Source organism: Melanerpes formicivorus, unplaced genomic scaffold (genome assembly GCF_026170545.1).
Source record: "Melanerpes formicivorus ecotype bairdi unplaced genomic scaffold, bMelFor1.0.p_v2 SCAF_4, whole genome shotgun sequence".
In the NCBI taxonomy this organism is placed as follows: Eukaryota; Metazoa; Chordata; class Aves; order Piciformes; family Picidae; genus Melanerpes; species Melanerpes formicivorus.
Genome location: NW_027142356.1, coordinates 22,697,221 through 22,716,844, shown reverse-complemented (window position 1 = coordinate 22,716,844; position 19,624 = coordinate 22,697,221). Strand labels below are relative to the sequence as shown.

Here is a 19,624-nt window from a genome sequence, read left to right as displayed (position 1 = left end):
TGCATATATACAAAAGTAACAAAACTAAAGTAGAGCAATTTGCACTCTTACTTCCCATCCTTCCTGCCTGCCATTGTCACTTTAACCTCCTTTCAAAACAGAGTTTATTAATTTAATTCAATTACAGATTGTAAGAGCAAAATGAAGGAGGGCACAAATTTAATCTTGTCTAAGCATATTTCAACACTGACAAAGCAATGAATTTTCTGTTCCTCACCAATGATGAAAAACTGTTTTGACTGGTGCTTTAAACTGTCAGTCAGACTTCTAGCATAGGTAAGTTCAAACTACTGAAACTTAAGAAAATCACAGGGAAATGAGAACAATCTTCTAATAGGAAGCCACAGTTGTGAGTCCCCATTCCACAGTATTCCCATACATTGTTTTGTTTTTGTATTAATAGTGTATGAATAGCCATTTTGTGAAATAGCACATTAGACATTCTGAAGCCCCTTAGGAGCTGTTCATTCTACTTCAGTAATGGAAAACTACCTCACATGGCACAGCATGAGCTACTTCTGTGTAGTCTTCCTCTGGGACCTCTTCCACCCAGTGGTCTTTCAAACTAGTTAGTTTTGATCTGTGCGGCAAAATTTGGATGATGATAAGGAACCTCTTATTACAGAATGAATTTGGCCGAGTGATTTGGCCATGAAAGGGCTTCAGGACTGCTAGTGCACTTGGGATGGCTGAGCCTGCATGTCCTCAGGGGATATAGGCAGAGAAAACCTGCTGAGCCTTCTGCCCCAACATTGCCCCAGAGTGTGACCTAACGTGCCAGGCTGGCTTGGTTGCTGTGATCACATTCAACTCCTGAAACCAGGAATGCCTTCCAGCTGTGGCTTTAAGTTGTGTGCTCTAGCCATCCAGAGGTGACACCTGAGTAGTTCCTCTGGCCTACTTTCAGGTCTGATGGAGATGGGTGAATTGCTGCCTCATAAGTGAGTTGAACAGAAGCCCTGAGGTACATGCCTCAAGCCCACTTCAGAGTGTGCATCCATCTGAAACAACTCTCTCTCTCCTCCTAGCAGCATGCTTAGCTCTGACACCCATTCTGTTGGTCTCACATGTCTCTTGGAGAAAACGCATGCTGCAACAGGTGCTTTGCAAACGTCATAGCAACTGTTTACTTGGCAGTGGTGAACAAAGGAGCAGAGCCCAGTTTTATTTCAGGCTGTGAAAGCACAGGAAGGGGGCCATGTCCTGGCAGACGGGAGATCATAGTCACAGAAGGGAAACAACTGCCACAGGGAGCGTGAGGACATACTCGCTTTGAGGGCTGGCCAAAGGAACAGAAAAGCAGGGGGACAGAACATGAGCTCTCACAACCAATAAGGAGGCTCGCCAACAGATTTCATTGCAGGTTAGTGAGTTAAAAATGTGATGCATAAGGAAGTATGAAGGTCCAAGAAGCTTTGTGGTTTGTACCAAGCTTCATATAAATAATGCTCTAACTTGTATTAATTTTTAGGAATACACTGGTGTGCACAATGATGAACATGGGTCAGGACTGTATTCAGGAGAACCTCCGTTTCAGGAAAAGGTAGAGCTTGCAAAAGTGATGGAAAACCTTCCTGGTGACTGCTGAACATTTCAGCTTGCAGTTTTCACTTGCCTGAATTTAAACTCTAAAATTAGTATGGCAGAAACCAACATACTGCTGTTAAACTGCAATTTCCCTGAAGTGCTGTAGCTGAAGGAAGGTAATTAACAGCACAAATAATAAATAAAACTGAAAGTAATTAAAGTTGGTAGAACATTCATTGCACTGAATAGCTGTTTCAAGTAACATCAGATGTGCCTAGGTCCTTTCCTTTATATGGGCAGAGAGGGTTTAATTTCTCCATGTCCTGTTGTACTTATATGGGGCTGGCCATGCAACACACGTGTTTTTAGACCACCATCAATGTGTTCCTATTTCACCTTTGGTGCTGGACCCTGCAGAAAAACCAATATGCAGAGCATGTGACAGGCAGTGACCCTACACCTCAACACATTCTCTGTCACTTGTACCACGGGCAGCTCACAGATACTTGGTGACACAAGCTTCGCTGCCCAGCCTCGCTTGTCTGCGCCTGCCTTGATAGCGTTGAAGAAAACAACAATCCAAGCTGGTACAATACATAACGTGAGGGGGAAGTGACGACCTGCGTTACAGTACGGCGAGACCGCTTTATAAAAACGCAAAGACACGTTCCAGGATGTATCTCAACAGATTTTTCCCTTTCTCGTTAATTTCACCGTGTCACACTGCGGCCGCCTCTGCTTCCGCGGCGCTCCAGACAGCCGACCCCGCCCCATCGCCCTTCGCTCGCCAGCCCGGAGCGCGCCGGGAGTTGCCGTGCTGCAGGGTGGGGCGGGGCCGGCGGCAGGCGGCGCTGTGAGCCGCGCAGGCGGCCTCCCGCTGTCCTTTTCCTTCCCCGTGGCGCCGAAATCAAACTTCGCCGCTGACCCGCGCAGGAAGCGACATGGTAAGCGGCGGCCGCGGCAAGGCCGACTGCTCTTCCTCCCTCTACCCGCTGTCGTTGGTGACTCTGAGCCGGGACGTGGCGCGACGCCGTGCCCGAGCTGAGACGGGAGGTTAATGAAGCTGTGGGGCTGCTGAGGGAGCGGCGAGCGAGGCGGGTATGGCGGCGCTGGCGCCAGTCTGAACAGCGGGGAGGGGCCAGGATAACGCCGGCAGCGCCTCGCCTTCCCTTCGTCATGCGGCCGCCGAGAACTAGCGGCGGGAGGTTCTTGCCTGCTGTCGGACGCATGTGTCCAGCGGCCGCAGGGCCAGCAGCAGGGCTTCTGATGGACAGCCACGACACCGGGCCTGGGAGTGTAGTGTTGCCATGGCGTGGACCACTGCTTTGTCCATTTTTGTTGAAAAGAAAATGTAAATGTGAAAATAGGTAACTGGAACCTGGATGAGCAGGCCCTGTAACTATAGTTCGAGGTGGTCACGGTGCCCACTACTCCCGCTGAGACCCACAGACAGACAGGGGGATGGGCAGCCGTGGCCCTGTGTAAAGAGGCTGCGCTTGCTCTGGCTGCGGTCGCGTGGAAGTGGGCTCAAGCAGGAAGAACGGTGTGCTTTGTGTGGAACACCTGGCAAAGAGGTTTGAAAGAGAGCCCTACTTGAAAATTAATAAAACGCTGCTTAAATTTCACATCGTGGGCCTCTGGATTTTGTCGCTGTTGATGGTGTTAGGGCTGTCTGGGAAGAAGTTGTCAGTCTTTCCTGTTCACGTGCTTGCTTGCATGTACATGGTGCCTCCTGGTTCTGATCCTGTTAATACACTGACAGTGGACAGCTGATGTAGGGCATCACTGGCTGAAGTAGAACGAAGAGGCATTAAAAAATACTAATTGTGCTTTTGTGAAATACCAGATTCCTTCAGTTCACGTCTGTGTGTTACTGTAGCTACATGAGTTGGTTTTTCAGTTTATTTTTCAAAATCTAAATTAATCTGTTCTGCTCGATTCACATTTTATGCTATGCCACAAAACTGCGTGATTGATTTAAGAAGGAAGCAGCAAGTTAAGAAGTGAAAAATAATATAAACTAACTTCTGCCAGGGCTTGGAAACAAATGTATACCTTCTTTCTCAGAGCATCATGGTATTAGAATCCCCACTTCCATTGACTCAAATTGCTGAATGTGTTGGTTGTGTTTTTTTGTTTGTTTGTGGGTTTTGCCCCCCCCCCTTTTTTTTTTTTTCTCCTGTTACAGTCCAAGAAAAAAGGTCTGAGCTTTGAGGAGAAGAGAGCTCGCATGATGGAGATCTTTTTTGAAACAGTAAGTTACGCATAATGGTCCTGCGTATATATCAGTGTGAAAATAGATCCTAAAAGGAGCTTGATAGAATCATAGAATCAGTAATGTTGGAAAAGACCTAAAAGGTCATCAAGTCCAACCTGTCACCCAACACCTCATGACTACTAAACCATGGCTTCAAGTGCCACATCCAATCCCTTTTTGAACACCTGCAAGGATGGTGACTCCACCACTTCCCTGGGTAGCCCATTCCAATGGCAAACAACTCTTTCTGTGAAGAACTTTCTCCACACCTCAAGCCTAAACTTCCCCTGGTGCAGTTTGAGACTGTGTCCTCTTGTTCTGGTGCTGGTTGCCTGGGAGAAGAGACCAACCCCTACCTGGCTACAACCACCCTTCAGGTAGTTGTAGACATCAATAAGATGTAGATGTACTCTCTATATCCAGCTGTGCATTTCACTGATGCCTTATGTCATCAGTGTATAAATTACAGGGACAGAGCCTGATTCATGTAGTTTCTGATCAGGTGACTTGTCCCCAGGTGGAGCTAAGGCATACATGGTGTCAAATGCTTCATGTGCTCCCTGCTCAAATCTTACCATTTTGAGTCTGTTAGCCTTAAGAGGGAGAGGATGAGATTAGTCAGTATCTCATTCCAGTTTATGGGAGGAGGAAGTAATCTGAATGTTAGAAAAGGTGAGAGCAGACCTCAAAGAGGTTACTGGGGAGAGGAAATGTGGGGATCCAAACACAGAGCTATGCTTGCAATGGTGACATATAATTTGTAATGTTTTGCTGATTAAAAGAACTACCATGGTGTTTTGAGTACTTTAGCGACGTGCTGCATCTGGTGCTGATAATCTAATCTGGGCTCCCTCTGCCCTAAAGATGTTCATAGTTTCAGTTGACACAAAACGTGGTGACTTGAGAGCACAAAAGATCAGGTCTTGTTACAACAGTAGTAGTTTATTGCTTAGTAATAATAGCAATAAATTCTCAGAATATTATGATGAGGGATATGCAGCCTATTAGCCTAACAAAACATTAACATGCAGTGTGTTTCCTGCTTACTGTTGTTGGCATTGATTTAGTGTAAAACAACACCCAGGTTTAGATGATGCTGCCATTTGGAACTAAGGTGTCTTTTATGTTTTGCACAGAAAGATGTATTCCAATTGAAGGATATAGAGAAGATTGCTCCAAAAGAAAAAGGGATTAGTAAGTGTTTACAAAAATTATTACTCTTTAATCCTTTTTGGGACTGGCCATACAGTTTAAATTTTCTTGACAACTTTGTTTATGATTGTAATAATGGAGAATCATGGAATCCCAGGTAGGAAGGGGCCTTGAGGATCATCTGGGCTCAGTCTCCCCCCAATTTTGGGTGTTTGCTGCCAGAGTCTGCTTGTTTTGAGCTGGACAGAAGACTGCCTCTAGAGTAGGTCTGGGAATTGTAGTGATCACTGCCCATGTGAAGGAAAAAGCTAAAAAGGGAGACCAGTCAATGGCAGGGCTGTTGTGTTAAAAGTGACGTCAAAAATATATTCCTACCTCTATTTGCTAGTGTTTGTCACTTAGGGTCAAAATGGGAGATTATCAAAATGTCACAGCTAACCTCAACCTAACCACTAAAATATAGGATGAGGTTTCTCCAAGGCTCTGAGATGCCTGACTTGCAGAGACGCCTAGAAATTGTTACATGTACTCAGGTAATGAACAGAGAATGTAAATGTTTGTCTGTATTGTCACAAATACCTTAAAATGTTAGTTCAGATGTACACAGTGAACTTTCTGCCTCAAAATAATAACTGGGCAGCTGTAAATCTAAGGGGTTTGTCTTTTCAATGAAGGCCTTCCTGATGAGATCTATTGGTTTAGAATTAGGTCCAAGCTTATTTATCCTGTGCAGTTGATTTCCACCCCCCTCCTCCAACATGTTCCTCATTCTTTTTCTATGTTCATTGGCAAAAGGGAGCTGAAGCATAATGTTTGTGTGGTTGCCACTGTCCTTGACTAGCATACCTTTGTGGCACTACCAGAGTCAATGATTTGTTGAGCGAAATACAGACCTGTGGATATTGCAAAGCAGGTTGTGTTTTTTGTTGTTGTGGGTTTTTTTTCCCCAGTTAATGTCAGCAACTAACAGGCATTCAGGCTGCTGACAAGGTGTGGTGCTGTCTTGATTGGTTTGACAAGGAGCATCTTTTATTGTAATGTGCAGGAAGAGGATGCAAAACAGTAAATGCAAGCAGTAGAACTTTGTACTTAAAAATCTGAAGTGTAGAGTTTCTAAAGCTATTAACACCTTTGAAAAGTCCAAATTCATCCTGCCTCTGCATATGAAAGCATTCAGCCACACAACTCAAGCCCTAGTTAGGCTGAAAAGCATCTTGTTTGTGGAAACCCTGACATACTGACATCCAGCCTATAGCTTTCAAAAGATTGGATGTTCCCAATCTGGGATCCCCTTTAAACTTGAAATTGAAAATCAGATACTGAAAAGTATAAATTAGCTCAGAAGTCATTATATCTGCAACACTTGAGGGTAATCACTCCTTTGCTTTGTGGAACAGGTGTCCTTTTTGAAATGGTGAATTATACCATGTTTTCAGAAATTGTGTTCAGAAATGTTTTTGATCCTTCTGACTGCAGATGACTTTGAAGCAATGTATCAAAAGGAAAATCTGCTCCTCCTGAGCCTGTAGACAGATCCCTTCAGTGTCTGTACTGCTGTTAAATGGTTTAATAAGCAGGAAATTATAAATTAATCCATTTTAGAATTGAGATTGCAAGGCAATTTCTCAAGTAGCCTCTCATGAGTTTGTTATGGTATTGTGCTGCAATATGCACGTGTTTTATGGTATTCATGGCTGGTGTTTGTTTAACAGACATCTGGTAGTAGTCTGTACAGAAGAGCAGCCTTTATGTATAAACTGCTGATTTCAAAGAGATTCATCCCTTCAAGTGAAATGTCAGGCATGGTGTCCTCTAGAATTCTTCCAGTTAGCTGACATTATAGTCAAATACTCATGCAGATGGTTGTAGATGATGGCTTATGATATTTGTAATTCTCCATAACTGAGATGCTGTGCAGTTCTAATTTGGTGTTACTTCTTTTATTAGCCTCAATGTCAGTGAAGGAGATTCTGCAAAGCTTAGTTGATGACGGCATGGTGGACACTGATAGAATTGGAACCTCCAATTATTTCTGGGCTTTTCCAAGTAAGGCTCTTCATGCCAGGAAGCGTAAATTGGAAGAACTGGAGTCTCAGGTAAATCTGTTTTAAGGAAAGTACTTGTTTACCTGAATGAGTTTGCTTTTTCTCTTGTACCACCTCGTCATTCTTGTTTGTATTGCACTAAGGTGTGCACATGTACGTGCACACACAGAGCTTTGGCTATAAGAATCATGGTATGACATTCTTGTTATCATGGTATCATGTCAGAGAAGTTTTGGAGGCTGCTCTTGTCAGAGGTTGAGAGAATTTTTTTGTCTACTTGCTGATGAAAGCATGTTACTCATGATGCAAAACAGCACTTCCTTTAATTATTTCGGCAGCATATGCTTTTATGTATTCTATGTAATGTAGGCCATCGTGTGGTGATGATGATCTAAAAGCCACGAGAGGACTGAAAATCATAATCCCAGTACCTGTGTCAGTGTTTTCTACTTTTGGCCTGCTGTGTTTTCCTCTCTTTTATTCCTCCTTTCCTCTCTGCTTTTATCGGTAGCTTACTTTGTGAACACTTGTAATCCTGTCTTGTGCTTTTATTAGGAGAGGAGAACAAATTGGTCATGATCTTCTGCAGAAAGCAAGGCGTCTTTTATTGCGACGTTGTTGTTCTATTGATCCATTTCTTTCCTACTTTTTAGGAACTGTCTGTCTTTGTTATAATTGGAGTGGAAAAGTATTCATACAACTGGAGTACAAGATAACAAGATCAATAAATTAGCTTTCTGGTCTGATTGCACTACAATACTGCCAGCATTTCCCATGCTTGTTCAGCATTATGTCCATTCATCAAAGAGCTATTTGAATTAAGGCAAAATTAGACAAACATTTTTACAGACATTATTTTCCTCAGGTACAGCTCTGGGACCACCATTGCCATCTTAAGTACAGCATTGTCAGCTTCATCCACTTCTTTAAAGCTCCAAATTAATTGCGTAAAAGCAAGCCTTTTCCCCCCCATCTTGAATGGAAAAAAGCAGTTTGTGAATCTGTAGACCATTTCCCGAAGCAGATTAAGTAGCCTGACCAATGCAGTTGAAATTGCTTGCTTATGCATAGAGTGTAGTGTGACCACTACACTCTCACTGTGCTGTCATTGCTTGCAAATCTCAGTCATTGCTAAACTGAAAGAGTCTAATCCACTGTTCTGTTTTAACCATCCTATTAGATCATTTCCTTTTGCCCTGAATATTTTTGTTGCTGGTCTGGGTGTTCTAGACAGCTACCTGCAGATGTTTTCTGTGTCTGCTTGCATGGGTCTGACAGAGAGAGGAGTGTACTGGTACTACGTCACACACTCAACGCATTTGCTCCAGTTTTCAAAATGAAGAGTAAGACTTGCTAGAACTTTCACTTCTGTTCTCCTTATTCACTATTTCATGTCATTTTTATGAGCCAGTTTGTAGCAGCAAGGTGGGACTACTGCAGTTTTCCATTATCTGGAACTGTGTATTGACAACCTTTCAGGCAGGTGCTTTGGATGAGTTGTAAAATGCTACTTGAGATAGATTTTTTTGGTACTGTATATATCATCAAGATTATCGACTCTTTACTTGCAGGTTCTACCACTGACTTGCTCTGGTTTGAGTAACTTTTTCAACATCTCAGATAACCTGTTAGAATCATGGATATAAACTGGACCTTGTGTGTACTGAGACTTGGTTAATATCAAGTTGTGCTACTGACAATTTTGTCTACTCCTTTATTGCCTTTCTTTCCAGAGCTCAAATGAGCCCAGACATGAAAAATTTCCTCGATTTACCTGGGCATAGTTGTAACTGTTGTCAGGCACGGACTCAATCTGGCATGACAGGGCTTAAATTCCTTTTTATTGACCGGTAGCAACAATGGACTGATTCCTACTTCAGTGAAGCTTTGAAATGGAACTTAACTCTGCAATGATCTTGAATTGAGTTTCCCAATAAAGTTCCTGAACTTATTAATATATTGACACAAGTTTAAGACTGGCTATTTAGACAGGCTCTTTAGTCTGCCAAAATGTAAACACCAACTGAGCAACCGAACAAATCCATGCCAAAAATCTTTGTTCGTAAAACACTCTGGTGTCACTGTTTTGTTGAATGCAAATTATTTGGTCTAGGGTAATTACTGGGTTTGCTCATACTCCATATTAAAGCTGACTGGTTCAATGAAGGAGTTGATATTTGTTGTCTTTGCCCTTGGGTCCAGTCCCATCATGAATTTTAAAGACAATCAATCGAGTAGGTCTCTGTTATACTCTGATGAATATCTTCCTTGGAATGCCTTGCAGGATCTGCTTAATGTACTTCACCCAAAGTGTCCAGGGGTTATCTACAAACATGTGCTGTGCTTTTTTTGTATTGGTACATTATGAAATGTAAACTGATTTGTTGTTACTGAATTAGGGAAGACTTGGGAGTGCTGGTTGATGAGGTGCTTGACATGAGCTCGCAATGTGCATTGGCAGCCCAAAAAGCCAGCTGTGCCTTGTGCTGCATCAAAAGTTGTGTGGCCAGCAGGTCAAGGGAGGTCATTCAGTCTCTTGTGAGATCACAGCTGGAGTACTGTGTTCAGCTCCTTAGTTCCCAACACCAGAAGGACATGTATCTGTTGGAGAGGGTCCAGAGGAGTGGCACAAAGATGATCAAGGGCTGGAGCACCTCCCCGGTGGGGATAGGCTGAGGGAGATGGTTCTGCTCAGCCTGGAGAAGAGAAGGCTCTGAGGAGACTTGCAGCCTTTGCAGTACATGAAGGGGGCCTACAGGAAAGCTAGAGAGGGACTTTTTATAACAGTGTGTGGTGACAAGACAAGGGCCAATGGTTTTAAACTAGAGCAGGGTAGATTTGGATTAGAATAGAATAGATGAGGTTAGAAGAGACCTTCAAGATCATTGCATCCAACCCATCAACCAATCCAACCCACCTAAACAACTAACCCATGGCACCAAGCACCCCATCAAGTCTCCTCCTGGACACCTCCAATGACAGTGACTCCACCACCTCCCTGGGCAACCCATTCCAATGGACAGTCATTCTCTCTGTATAGAACTTCTTCCTAACATCCAACCTAAACCTCCCCTGGTGCAGCCTGAAACTGTGTCCTCTTGTTCTGGTGCTGGTTGCCTGGGAGAAGAGACCAACATCTGCCTGTCTACAACCTCCCTTCAGATAGTTGTAGAGAGCAATAATGTCACTCCTGAGTCTCCTCTTCTCCAGGCTAAGGAGTTTTTTATTATGAGGGTGGTGAGGCACTGGAACAGGTTGCCCAGAGAAGTTGTGGATACTGGATGAGGCTTTGAACAGCCTGGGGTAGTGGGAGGTCTCCCTGCCTGTGGCAGGGGGGTTGTAACTAGGTGATTTTTTTTAAGGTTCCTTCCAACTCAAGCCATTCTATGACTTGTAAGAGACATGTAGTTAATGTATTGTAATGTTAGGAGATTTAGTGAGGAAGTCTACTGATACAGTTTTGCAGTCTGTTCCAGTTGAAAGAAATAGTCTTGTTGCAAGCCAAGACCTGTTCTGAATGTATGAGCTTATTGATATGTCAGCTCTCTTTAGACCGTAAGTCCTTAACAATACTTACTTTCATTACCTTTTCTGATGAGAGTGGAAATATTTCAGAGAAGAACATTTTCAGTAGCTGTATATAACTTATCTGTTGACAGTGGAAAGGTGGCATTTTCAGTGCATATCTCTGAACATTTTTACAGGATGATAACAGATTCTGTCTGTGAGTTCAAATTAGTTATTTTAGTGTTTGTATTCTTCTTGTGTGAACACATACAGATTTACTTAAGGGTTTCTAAATCCAGTCACTGAGTATCAGAAAACTTCTTGTCAGAACACGCAGGGCAGAGGGAAAAAGTAAGCTGTTGTACCATTTCTGTTGTGTGTTGCCTTTCTTGGATCATTCCTGTGTACAGCTTGTGGCACACTGAGAGATATATTTTCTTCCCATGTCATGTCCGGGTAACTTGTTAGCTACATGAGTTGGTCTCTTTCTTCAGCAGTTAAAAGCCAGAAGCAAGGCACCTTACTTAAAGCGCAGGTGTAAAAATCTAGCAGTTCATTTCATCGTGCAGTTAAATCTTTTTACCAGGAGGCCTTTGTATGCTGAGGGCATGGGTAAATAGGGGAAAAAACCCAGGGTGATCCCAAATGCTGAACTGAGACATTTGAAAATAACACAGAAGAAACAAATAGTCTTTTCCATGATGCAAATTCTCAATATTATTTCATAGCACTGAGGCTTACATCTGACAGGTCCTGCCTGCTGCAGGACCTTTTTGCCTGCATGTGTTGGAACTTTGTGTTTTAGCCAAGTTGCTCATGGTTCTTCCCATCTTGCAGTGCATGTGGCTATAAGGAGGCTGGCTTAGGAACTGTTCATGGAAATTTTTTTTTTTTGTTTCAGAGCTTTTTCAGTGGTTATTGAGCCACACCCAAGCTTAGTCTCTAATTATTCATAATGACGAGCAAGTCAGTTTTGTCTAGATGTTTGAAGTTGCACCTCAGAGTGGTTGTGTATACTCTAGATATTTTTTCAGGAAGGACAGTCTCAGGCTGTGCCAGGGGAGGTTTAGGCTGGAGGTTAGGAAGAAATTCTCCACAGAAAGAGTGACTGCCCATTGGAATGGGCTGCCTGGGGAGGTGGTGGAGTCACCATCATTGGAGGTGTTCAGGAGGAGACTTGATAGGGTGCTTGGTACAATGGTTTAGTTGATTAGGTGGGTTGGATAATAGGTTGGAGACAATGATCTCGAAGGTCTCTTCCAACCTGGTTTATTCTATTCTATCATGTCATCACTGTGATCCCCTAAGGCAGAGATATGACAATTAAAACAAATGCTTGAAACAGAGGTTGTGGGTTTTTTTTGTAAGTAATGATAGGACTGGGGGAATGGAACAAAAATAGAAATGGGTAGATTCAGACTGCATGTTAGGAAGAAATTCTGCACCATGAGGGTGGTGAGACACTGGAACAGGTTGCCCATGGTGGTCGTAGAAGCCCCATCCCTGGAGGCTTTTTAGGCCAGGCTGGATGTGGCTCTGAGCAGCCTGATCTACTGTGTGGGTTCCCTGCCATGGCAGAGGGGTTGGAACTAGGTGATCTTTAAGGTCCCTTCCACTCCTAACGATTCTATCATTCTGACATAGCTTCCATCTCTGCCACATCTTTCACTTGCCTTTGTGGGGGCAGGTGCCTTATCAGGGGCACTATCCCCTGCATTGACACATATGGCAAATCTTGTGCTGATCTGATTAGGGATTTGGTGCTGCTCCCTAACCCAGGTTTACTATTACTTTTCCTGGTTTTCTGAAAAGAAAGAGCAGTGAATTTCTTTAGTTTGTCTAGCATTTGCTGCAGTTTTTTCTCTGATAGTTCATAGAGTAAGAATCACAAAATATGTCCCTATGGATTTTTGTATCAATCTGTTTTGCTGTGGCGTGGCCACTCTTAAAAAGGTTGATGTTGTCTGTCATATGCTTGTTCTTTACCCCTTGGTTATGTTTATGCAGCTGTGAATTGGACCACTGAAAAAGTAAAAAGATACTGGAAGTTGCATTTTGGTTAGATGGGTTTATAGCTGTATCGGTACAGCTATGAGATGGTGACACTAGAGCAAGAGTTTGTACTGAGGAATACTGTTTTAACAGTCTTACAGGGGGAGAATTTTTACATGAAACTTCACCTTTTTCACCTTTGATGAGAGCACTGTGGAAGCTTTACAGAGAGGGTATTTGACTTTTTCCCTATCATAAGAAGAGGTGAAAGGATAGGGTTTCAATCCTTTATCAGTGTTTTCCTGGCAGTTGGGTTCTGAAGTTTTGAATTGCCTATGATCAGTTTTATTTTGACAAAATGAGAGATTCATTCTTGGCCTAAAAATACTGGAAGTTCAGGGGTTTATTAAACTAAGGAAGAATTCAGCCTGTGCAGTGTAAGCAGAAGGGTCATCATTTATTGATGATTCTGCGGCCTTTTATCGTTTTCATAGCATGCAAAAAATGCAAAGGCTGGAGATGAGCAACTCCAGCATGTTAATCACAGTCATGTTCAAGCTAGGGCAAGAGCTGCTGCCTGTTCAGTTTTTGCGTTCTGTGTGTTGCTATGTGTGTTATTCACAAGATATACGTGTTTCTGTGGAAGAGATACAGATGTGAAGGACTGCTGGAGAAGGCATATGTGCACCCAAAACTTTACTGCACTTCAGGAAGGTAGGAAGATATCAGTGAGTGAGGAAAAGAAAAATTTCCCTTATGTAACTTTAGAATAAACAGATTCAGTGTAGATTTTCATTCATTTTTTTCATGTATGTCTTTGGTAAAACACTTGAAATTGTGATGTCTGCTTTAGATAAGGTGATTTACTGCTCGTTTGCTTTATTGTGTCTTGAATTAAGTGTTTATTAAAGTGACTAGTAACAATGAGGCCCCTTTAAAGCCTGAAGGGCTGATGACTCTGTAATCCACAACACTCAGAAGTTAAGGAGTGTCCCATCTCTCCAGCATGGTGTTCACCATAGCCAGTTTGACTGGGGGAATCTCAGCTGGAGTTGCACAGGGCGGGTTTAGTACTGATGATAGAGAGCTTAAGGAAAGCAGAAGCAATTTCAGTGTCCTTGGTGACGTTGCAGAGTGCCTGGCATTCAGTATGACAGGGGATATATGCCTGAGCCATAAGGTCATAGAGGATTGCCACAGCATAGTATAGTATTTTTAACAGCTAGGGATCTGAAATACCAAAATCATCACATGTCTTGCACTTGTTAATGTAACTATCTACTGTGAGCACTGTAACTCGGTAGCCTGGGGAAATACCCAGTTCACTTCCTTTTCCCAGTCTAGTTTTGTGATGGTTCATTTCACTGTTCCCTTTGAAACAATTTCAGTTTTGTTGTTCATTGTCACACCTTATTTCTCATGCCTGCATTTTTCTGTATCTTTGGGTTATTCTTTTGTATTCTCAGGCTTTGCAAAGGGAAGTTAAATAGTATTATAGCTGTTGTTCTTTGTAAGACAGAGCAGGATGGTGTCTCTTTGTACTAGAACAAAGATTAAAAAGTCTTTCTAGAGCAGGCTGCAGGGTGGACTTTATGCTGTTCCCTGTGTTCACTTCCAAGATCTGTGTGAGAAGCAAAGGCTTATGGAGAGCTTCTGGTGTTCCTTTTTTTGTCTTCCACTAAGTATTGCATTGGGCCAGCGGTAATTAAGATGGAAGGGATTAGTTGATGTTTTTTTCCTTAAATCCCTGCCCTAGGGTTGGTAAGAGGAGGGATTTTTGCTTCCTATGATTCATGTTTTGAGCCAAGGGGGAAAAAGTAGAAGTCAATACATACTAACTCTCCTTTTACAGCTAGATAAAACAAGCCCATGAATGAAGTTGTCAAGCAGATAGTGACTTCACATGTACCAAATTTTGTGTCTTTATGAGCACTGCAATATGAAAAGAGGAAGGCTTTATTTTATATTAAGAAAGACTCAAGGAATGGGGAATGCTGTATTAGGAATTACCTTTTATTTTTTTTTAAGAAATGCACATTGAAAATAGTTAATGGAAAACATACTCATATTGGTGGGTAAGCTGGCTTGAAGCCTCCTCGAGTTGTTTGGCAAGAACTAGAAGGAAGAGAACTATATTTGTCCAGAATGTGCACAACAAACTTTTGAGTTTTAACCAATAGAAATTTCTTTCAAGACACAGCTTGGTTTATTTCTATCCTTTTAGACAGGTGTATTTCCCTCTTCAAATACTCTTACTGGATTACTGCATGAAAAGTTGCTGAGTAGAGACTGCTTGAGAGCACTGACTAAAGCACAAGAAATTTCCACATTGTTAGAGTCAGCAGCCTCCTCCTTGATTCTGTTGACTCGCCCAATTGTCAGGGTATTTTGGCACAGTTTGGAGATTGATTCTGGACTGCGAGTAGATGAAACTGTTTGGAGATGACTGGTTTCAAGTAATCAGTCCTGGACTAAAGCACAAATCCATGGAGATGTTGACAGATGTTCAGTGAGGGGTAACAGGCCTAATGATGCCTGGAGTCATGTAAGGTTGCTGAAGATGCTGGATAAGATGAATAGCCTGGCTGGTCAATCTGCCAGGGAGAGTCTATGTAGCCTAGTGCTGTGAAGCAAGATTTTTGTTATTGCTTCATACAAGTGTCTTCAGTAGATTGTGTATCAGCCTTTAACAGCATTTCTTGTGTACCTTAGGTCTCTGTTCCAACTGTCAACCACTGTCCATGGCTTTGAATGCAGGGTTTCACTGTTTTTTCGGCTTGTGGCTGTGATGCACTGTCCTTAAGAAGTACATGTGCAACACTTTTGGAGTCTGAATGCTTTTGATAGAATGGTTTATTTCTTGGGTGCAAGATTTACACATTATGGTCAATTGAATAGCTGCAGTAATTCAGTATCCAGTATGGTTTTTTTTAATACTTTTTTCATTTACTGGATGTAAAGGACTTGTGTGCATCAAATGTCCTGAAGTTTATTGTCATCTTAAGCTTTGCTGAAATATGTTTTAGAAAAGCCTAGAGAGGTCTTTTTAGTATGTATTTTATGAATGTTAGGGTATAGACAACATAGTTCAAGAATTGTCTGTAGGACCAGAGAAGTGCATCTTTGCTTTTGCAGCTAATGTGTGTGACTTGTGTTAGGAATTGTTTGTTTACACATTTGTCTGCAATATGTGCAGTTACAATTTAATATTATTAGATTGCAGATGATGTAGTAAATTGTCCCTTTCCAGGAAAAATAAAAGTCTCAATTGCTGAAGAGTTGTCTCCTTTCATGCCCCTTATAATGGCATAGGCAGGATCCATAGAATCAAGAAGGTTGGAAAAGACCTCAAAGATCATCAAGTCCAACCTATTACCTAATACCTAACACCTCGTGGCAAATCATGGTTTCATGTGCCACATCCAATCCTTTTTTGAACACCTCCAGGGATGGTGATTCTACTACCTCCCTGGGCAGCACATTACACTGGTCAATTACTCTTTCTGTGAAGAACTTTCTCCTCACCTCAAGCCTAAACTTCCCCTGGGTCAGTTGGAGACTGTGTCCTCTTGTTCTGGTGCTCATTGCCTGGGAGAAGAGACCAACCCCCACCTGGTTACAACCTCCTTTCAGGTAGTTGTAGAGAGCAGTAAGGTCTCCCCTGAACCTCCTCTTCTCCAGGCTAAACAACCTCAGCTCCTGCTGGCTACACTATTTCTGATGCAGGCCAGTATGCCATTGGCCTTCTTGGCTGCCTGGGCACACTGCTGGCTCATGTTCAGCTGGTTGATATGGCAGTCTTCCCATATCTCTGCTGTGCCTCCCTTTTCTCCCTCATATTTGTGGGCATCTCATTTAGCCTTCTACTTTATTCCCTGCACTGGCCTGCCTGGTTTGGTAATCTGCTGCCCCAGTCTGCTGGTCGATTCCATTCCCTTCTGGGTCACTTGTACATAGTAGAGTCTCCCAACAGAGGCAATTAGTGACTCTTCCCTATGTTTAGCCTGCGGGCTTCCTCTGACCCTCACATTTTGTTTTGAAATAAAGGACTAGATGCATAAAGAAATGGCCGACTGTGAACCTGGTATGGTAACTATGAAGCTGGTAAGCTAACTTCATACCATCCAGTGGGAGCTGTAGCAGTAAGCAGTATCCTAAAAACAAGAGTAGGCTGAGAATTTTTTTGTCATATAAACACTGAGGATGTGTTGATTATCTCTCTGTTTGTTTGTTGATCCTGTAAAGCTTATTCCCTTGAGCAGTCTCTTAGAAGATGAAAGTGAATTTTTATTTGAAAGAGTCCAGAGTTTTTGTTACCTCTTTGCACCTTGCGCTTGAAAAATGCTGATGTCTTGAAACAATTCTGAATGTACTAAGTCCTAAAGTGTCCAGCAGAGAATACTCTTCTAATGCTGTAACTAATTAGAGCCTTCTGGAATTATGTTTAGTAGCATGCTACAAAGCCCTGGAGAGTATGCTTAGTTACTGCTGTCATAGCAGGCTTCTAAAAATACAATGCTCTGGAGGCTTCTGTTAGAATTAAGCAACCTCGTAATTTGGTGTTCATTAGTTGAATTCCATGCTTTTCCTTTTACTAGCTGTTAATATGTAACTAGATTGATGGCAACTGTGAAGTGTAGGTTTTCCTTTCCTGCGTTCTCGATGAGCAGAAGCGAAAACTGGCATGAGTTAAGAGCAATTTAAAAAAACCCAACAGCCTGGCTCTGTGATAACTCTAAAGATTATAAAGTAGGTTTGAAGGAAAAATCCTACTCTCTTAAAAAGGGTATATTATTACTGTGCCTCAGTAGTGTATATTATATGTTCATACTGAAATAATGCAGGAAGAAACATTAGCTTTTTCTAACTTTTTTTTTTGGTCTGTGAAACTAACAATTTCTGGGTTTTAGAGATACTATCACAGAGTTTGCCTTTCCTTTTTGAAGAGGCTTGCATCCTGGCTGCTAGCTCCACTCCTGATACTGCAATTAAGTTGTTCATCTAAAGTGCAAAGGAATTGGGAATAAACACGGGGCTCTCACTCCAGAAGCCCAGTCAAATGTGGCACAGATGTAGTCCCATGCTCTGCACATCTCTCCACCCCCCACAGCAGGCATGGCAGCTGTGTGTGGACAGTTCAGCATATCAGCAGAAACCCAGCATCCCAAGAAATTTTAAAGGCTTAGGCATGTTTTGCACTGTCTGGCAAATGTGTAAGTTTGCCTCTGCTGTAAGGGGGGTAGGGTGGAAGCAACACTGGTTTCAAAGCTGGATTTGATGAAGACAGTTAGTTGTAACCTTATTTAATTTGGGTGTTCACTTTCACCATGAAATCTTGTCATTTAAGCAATATAATATTTCTTTTTTTAGAAAATTAGCATGCAGTTGTGTAAGTCTCACAACATAGCACTTTCCCCTTCTGAAAGGAATGAAATGAGGAAAAAATAAAACCCTAAACCCCAGCATAAAACCAAAATGTGTGGAGTTAGTTTGAAGCAGGGAGACTTCAGAGGAAAGGTTTTTCTTGTCACAGTCAGACAGCTTACTACTTACTGTTGAACACATGGTAGTTCATTCTCTGTATTGGGAATTTGAGATGGCTTCATTATCTGAGCTTTACTTTGAAATGACAAAATTGGCCTAAAGAGTGAATATGCAAGAAATGTGAATATGTGAAATTTGATAGATGTATTTTACTGTGGGTTTCTATTTTGCTGATAAGATCTCTGTAGAATTTGGGCTTTAAAAATAAAAAGTCTATGGAATGAAGTTTTGATTTGTTTTTTTGTTGTCTTTAGGCAGGGCTGAAGTTTAGGCAATATCAGTTTAATACTGTGTTTTAGCTTGGAGCTGTCTGTGCTTAGTCCCTGAAGGCATTGTCAGGGCACACACCTGCAGATCAGAGTATCACTATTTAAAAGGTCTTCAGGGAAAAATTAGGATTTTTTTTTTCCCCTCTTCTTTCCAAGGCAAAATGATTTTTTAGTGTTCTTTCTGCCTAGAACAGACCTGTTATCTGCCTCCTTGGCCTTTGTCAGTTTAGTAAATACACTAATACACAGTAAGAAGCATCCTTCATGTTCACATGTTCAAATTTTAATACTTTTGTATTGTTTTGGCAGTCATGTGAATGCCTCTTAGCTCTTTCAGCCAAAGACTGATCTGCATTAGTGAAATGGGATTGAAGAATGAGACATTGCAGCTTTTTTTGTTGTTGTTGTTGTTTTAAGGTTGAATGGGCATACTTGGTATTTGGACCTGAGTAGACAGCCATCTGTCTCACAGGTCATGCCAATTATGCCAACTCTGAAAGCAGCCAGAGAAATTCAGTTCTTTCATTTAGCCTGCACAACTGCTTCTTTCACTTTTTGTCTATTAAGGAGATTGGCCTGGAGTGGTTGTGTTCTGTTGCATAACTAATACTTATCAAATGGGGTTGCAAATGAATGGAGCCAACCCAGAAGCTCATGGGGCGCATGGCAAGACATCATCTTTAAGTAAACGTCAAGTTGACTATGATGGCAAATCTAAAAAGATGGAAAACAAATTGATTTAAAGCTAATTTTAATGTAGAAGGGTTCACTATATAATAATAATCTTTAAAATAATTGCAGCTAACAATTTAAGGTTTTTACTTGTATGGATAAGGGTTTCAGTAGAGGGGGAATTTCACATTCGTTTCTTCTGGATATCCCACCTGTTATGACTTCTTTATCAAAAAGCAATTGCAGGAAGGAGGACTCATCTCACACTCAGTGTAATCTGAGGATAAAGCCAGGCCTAATTTACCATGTGATATTTCAGACTCATTCTCATGTGTTAGCATGTGAAATAAATGAGAATTACAGGCCTAACTCAACTCAACATCTTTCCCCTCAGTTTAGGAAAGACGTTGAGTTGCTGGAACATGTCCAGAGGAGGGCAACAAAGCTGGTGAGGGGTTTGGAGTACAAGCCCTATGAGGAGAGGCTGAGGGAGCTGGGGCTGCTTAGCCTGGAGAAGAGGAGGCTTAGAGGATCCCTTATTGCTCTCTACAACTACCTGAAATGAGGTTGCAGCCAGGTGGGAGTTGGTCTCTTCTCCCAGGCAACCACCAACAGAACAAGAGGACACAGTCTCAAGCTGTGCTGGGGAAGTTTAGGCT

At 42.1% G+C, this 19,624-nt stretch overlaps 1 protein-coding gene across 1 annotated transcript in view; it reads left to right on the top strand.

Moving 5' to 3' along the window:
* The first annotated feature begins 2,360 nt into the window (after window positions 1-2,360).
* The window catches only part of MND1 (meiotic nuclear divisions 1), a 40,190-nt gene continuing 22,926 nt past the window's right edge, over window positions 2,361-19,624 (top strand). The window contains exons 1-4 of the mRNA XM_068171177.1: window positions 2,361-2,471; window positions 3,716-3,781; window positions 4,921-4,978; window positions 6,884-7,032. Of these exons, the coding sequence (XP_068027278.1) occupies window positions 2,469-2,471; window positions 3,716-3,781; window positions 4,921-4,978; window positions 6,884-7,032 (276 nt within the window). The 5' untranslated portion in view covers window positions 2,361-2,468. The remainder of the gene's footprint in view (window positions 2,472-3,715; window positions 3,782-4,920; window positions 4,979-6,883; window positions 7,033-19,624) is intronic.